The 4,753-nt window shown below is 42.4% G+C and overlaps 2 protein-coding genes across 2 annotated transcripts in view; one reads left to right on the forward strand and one right to left on the reverse strand.

The window, feature by feature from the left end:
- Positions 1-1,484, forward strand: part of SYNC (syncoilin, intermediate filament protein) — an 8,243-nt gene extending 6,759 nt beyond the window's left edge. Inside the window, exons 2-3 of the mRNA XM_045298895.1 lie at positions 1,137-1,261; positions 1,394-1,484. Coding sequence (XP_045154830.1) covers positions 1,137-1,261; positions 1,394-1,481 — 213 coding nt within the window. The 3' untranslated portion in view covers positions 1,482-1,484. The remainder of the gene's footprint in view (positions 1-1,136; positions 1,262-1,393) is intronic.
- Positions 1,485-3,843: 2,359 nt separating this feature from the next.
- Positions 3,844-4,753, reverse strand: part of RBBP4 (RB binding protein 4, chromatin remodeling factor) — a 12,330-nt gene continuing 11,420 nt past the window's right edge. Inside the window, exon 12 of the mRNA XM_013005261.2 lies at positions 3,844-3,861. Coding sequence (XP_012860715.1) covers positions 3,844-3,861 — 18 coding nt within the window. The remainder of the gene's footprint in view (positions 3,862-4,753) is intronic.

The following is a 4,753-nucleotide window of genomic DNA, read 5'->3' on the forward strand; positions in this document are numbered from 1 at the left end:
TATAAAAAGGCCATGGAAAAATGGAATGACATCCCATGAACTTTTACAAGCCCCTTATGCTTTCTGAGCACCAGCCTGTAGCTCCCTGAAAGATTCATGTCAGCTAGCAGCTAAAGCAGAGACGGACTTGCTGACATCCTCCTAAGTTCATCCCTCACGCACTGATAATGGGCATCACAGCCTGGTCTTGGCAGAACGAGTTAATTGGAAGGCTTCTGAGCAGAGTGTTCTGTCTTTTGAACAGGTTCCCAGTCTTTGTGTACTTAGGATGCAGGAAATGACTACATATGACAGTCATCAACCTTCCTAATAAAGCCTGTATGTGCCTGTTAAAAAAAAATTAGCTTCCACACTTGGTGTCTCTCCCGTAAACATAAGCCAGTGTTAGGACCCCCGACACCAAGCAATGCATTTATCTAAGACCAACTGGCACACACAGAGGAGCTTGAGACATCAAGGAACCTCCCACTCATGTTCTGAACCCGTGTCTCACTGAGATAAAAATCTTCCCAATAGCATTTCTTGTTCTGATTGTGAGTGCATATCCATCGTTTCCAAAATTCTATTGAAAAGCTGTGTCTAACAGGTAAGAGTCCTTTCAGGCCAGTTCCCAAAGCAGTACCACCTTGCACACTTAACCTCTTTAGAACTGGTTTCCCAACCGGTCAAACAGTAGCTTCAATACTGCTGTGAATGTTAAAAATTCAACGTGCAAGAAAGTGCCTTATGACCATGCTTACTGGTCAGTTGTGGAACCCCCCCTACCTGTGCCCCCACCTCCAGGGTCCTTAGTAACCCTTCAAGCCTGGAACTATGTCATCTGTGTTAGAATCATCAACCATTTAAGATCAAAGGGAGGCATCTGCCTGGACAGAAAGATGGCTGGAAAGGTGACAGAGGGAAGGGGGACAAGTGATGGAGCACCGAGGGGCTTGCAACAGAAGGAAACAAAATGTGTATGAAATGTTGAATGTGAAACGTCTCTAGCTCTTCACCAGGTTAATAAGATTTAAAAGGAAACTTTTAGAAGCGGGCAATCCTCCTCCCCTCAAATGCAGCACTTCACCAAAGATACTGATCAAATGTCACACTTGGATGGTCTGGCTCCTCAGAAATGTCCTCGTCCTCTCCTTCAGGAGCAGCTGGAGGAAATGGAGGAACGGCAGAGGCAGTTACGGAGTGGGGTGCAGCTCCAGGAGCAGAAGAACAAGGAGATAGAACGGCTAAGGAGCAGCCTCGCCAAGGAGTTGTCAACCTACAAGTCAGTCTTGGCTGCCACCCGTCTCATATCTCACTCTGGTGGAGGGGGAGATGGTAGGGAGGAAATGATTATCAAATTGTACTCTTCCACACACAAATGGAAAATGGCTCTCTCTTTTTTTTTTGTTGAAAGGGCTATGCTTCTCAAGAGCCTGGAACAAGCTGAGGCTCCTACTTCTCAGACAGGTGGACTAGAGGCACAGTCTCAAGGTGACCCCTGAGGTAGGAGTGGCCCTAGTATCCTGCTTTCCTAACTCACACTAATGTCTTTTGGAGCACGTGCTATCTAATGACACATCATCAAAATGTCAGACGATTTAGGGGTCACTTGAAGTGCTTTGATTTCAAGTAAGACTCAACACGTGTTTTTAATTACCACTGGAACTCTGCTGCTGTGCCTTTCCACCCCAATTGCTGCTCAGATGGTTTTCCTAAAATGGCAGTTTTGTTATCAGAGTTCAGATTATGACAAAGGATATCAAGAAGGGCAAATGAATCTGAGTCATAAAATGACGAGGGAGGATGTTTATGGGCAGGGGGAGTCAACTGATTCATGTGAAGCCAACAACACACCGAATATGAAGTATGTAATGGCTGTCATCTGAGGCAGGAGTGGCTGGCAAACCTGAAGGCTGTTTTCATCCAGAGAAGCACTAGATACCATCCCTTTGATGCCATGTTCACTGTACCTTTAACAAAGTGTCAAAACACTGTCTCCATCATCCAGTTGATCCCTCCCCCAATAAATATCCTCTCATGTCCTTGGTAGTTTTAGAGTCCACTTTAAACACAAGAACAAAAGTCTGTGTTGAGTTGTCATTACTAGACAGATACCCATCAACTTTATTTTTAATCTCCCAGTTAAACTTACATCTCCAATACAAACTCACAAGTAACTGTCATTAACTGATGCTTTTCCTAACTTACTTAGATTTTCTTTTATTGTGTGTTATCCAGACATACTGATTTACATATTTCGGAAATGACAATCTTATAATTAAAAATAATCTGTCAACGTGGGTAAGATTATAAAAATACAACAGGGAAAAGGCAATGATTAATTCAAAGAAATGGAAGCTATAGAGCATTGCGCTATTTCTGTGAAGTTAATTACCTGGACAGACAAAATTGTTAGCTAGCCCTCTCCCATTAAATACATAGATTTCCATTCACTGTTCCATAAATAAGAGGCACTCAAATATTTGCTGGGGAAAGCCACCCTTGACCTTATGTACACGGTACTAGCAATCTCTCCCCAAGCCAGCTTACACTACATCAGAAGTTCATTATAAACTTTCAACAGAATTTCAAGTTGCAGAAAGTAGAAATGTAATCTTTCTTTCTCTCAATTTGCAGGAGCTGTTTAGAAATCTATGGCAGAATCTGTAATCCAGAAACAAAAAAACTTCCTAGCAAAGGGTCACTCATACCCTTTGGACATATTTCCCCCCACCCCCCACCCCAACAAGAGTGCGCCATGGACCTGGCAAGCAGCCCACCCTGTGAAAACGACAAACACTGGCTGATGTGAGTTGGCTGGAGGCAGAATACCCATCAGACCGAGGTGGGATTCTCTTTCACAGGCTGTGCTGATCTCCATGCACCGAGGAATGGAACACTGACTGAGTCACCTGCTCTCCAGTAGCAGCCCTCACCTGCACATTGAGTAAAGGATGAATATACGGACACATCTTGCAGTGTTGTGAGGAATGTAACTTGCCTTAGGTTGACCCAAATTAAAACTTTTTTGGGGGGGATGGGATGGGGGCAAGCAGGGAGGTAAAGGATGGAATATATGGGGTCTGAAGGGCAGCTGGTTTTCATTACACGGATTTCAAATTGAAAATTCTTTTGTGCCAAGATTAAGACTTCAAAATGAATCCTGGGACAAAATACTTTTCCTAAAAGGCTAAACTGACTCTCATGATTTACCTTGTGTCAAAGTTAATTTTTACTACTGACTTAGAAGTAATTCAGCTTCTAACCTACAGGCTAAGGCTGTTCAGATTTTCCTACCAGTCTTACCTTTATTAAAGGATTAGAGTGGTAGACTCAGTCACTGTGAAACAAAAGCCCCAGGTGCTTTGTGTGAAGGCTTCAGACCGAGCCTACTAATTCTACCCTCTAAGTACAGACCCCAGCGGAAGGAGACATACTGGGGTGCTTCAACCTCTTTGGGAAAAGGTCCAAGGATCTTTTCTAAAATTAAATTTTGCCTTACAGTCTCTCTGCCACACTGCCTTTGACATTTTTAAAAGTCCTGTTAGTTCTTTTAGGGAAGGACTGGGCAACAGCCTTCAAAAGATTAAAAAAAAAAAAAAATCCAGGCACCTCTGATTTGGTGTTTTATGTCTTGCACTTTCCTGGGGGAAGGAGTAAACGCTTAAAAAAATTTTTGCTTTGGGTCCATTCTGTTTAACTCTGCTCTTGATAGTCAAAGAATCATGGAAAATAACTGTCACCTGAACATCCTAGAAGCCAGAGACTGGTGGTTTGATGAATGTTATATATACACTAAATAAAACCCATCAGCATGGGGTTCTGTAAAAAAGCATTTATTCCATTAGAAGCACTTACAGTTAGTCACGGGGAGCAACAGGCCTGCTGGTGAAACAGGTCACTCAAAAGGGAGATGGTGTCCAACTAGTGGTCACAGACTAACGTTCTATTAAAAAAAAACAACTCATCCAAGATTAATTTATTTTTAAAAACAAGTATCAGCTATCAATGCACTCTTCTCAATTGGACAGTCTACCTGTGGTATAACTGGCAGGTAAAAACATCTCCTTACAACTTGGTGGTCCCAAGTTACAAAAAAAAAAATCCAACAACAAAATGAAAACAACCATTTCACAGAAAGGAAAGAAAGAATATGCAATCCGTTTAAGAAATACGCTAACAAGCAAAAATACATGGGAAAAGAGGAACATGAGTCGTTTTGACTTGACTGAAGGAAGGAGACTGGGCTACTGGGAAGGGGTGCATCACGCAAGTCAGGTGTGAAGATTCTGGAGCAGGACTCTCTAGGACGGGAACCTCCCCTGCTTCCTGAATAAAAACAACCCCTTGCAGTATTATAGTTCATGGCTCAGACACCTACCTCCTCACTTGGCTCTATTCCTTACCCACTCTAGCCTTCACTTTAATGAGTCAGAAAAACTTGGGATCATAGCACAAAAAGGAAAATAACCACATATATAGTCCCCCTTTCGGTGGCTACCTCAGACCTAGGTTTGTTTCTAGAAAATTCCTGAAGAAAATTTATTATAAGCCTGTAGTTTTGCTAAATCAAGTCTCCCAGTTAACATTTAGAAAACACCCAGTTTGGGCTAAGAGCATTGTTGATGGTACCTAAAGAGGGGTAGCCAAACATAGTCTTATATCTCAAAATCAGTGTTAAAAATCAATCTCTTGGTTGAGAGAAAAAAAGGGGAACCTAAAATCACAAGTACAGAATATTTAGGACCCCTGTCCTTCTGGATCCACACTTCCT

This window comes from Echinops telfairi, unplaced genomic scaffold (genome assembly GCF_000313985.2).
Source record: "Echinops telfairi isolate 266 unplaced genomic scaffold, ASM31398v2 ScPeMD7_7457;HRSCAF=8495, whole genome shotgun sequence".
NCBI classification, from domain to species: Eukaryota; Metazoa; Chordata; class Mammalia; order Afrosoricida; family Tenrecidae; genus Echinops; species Echinops telfairi.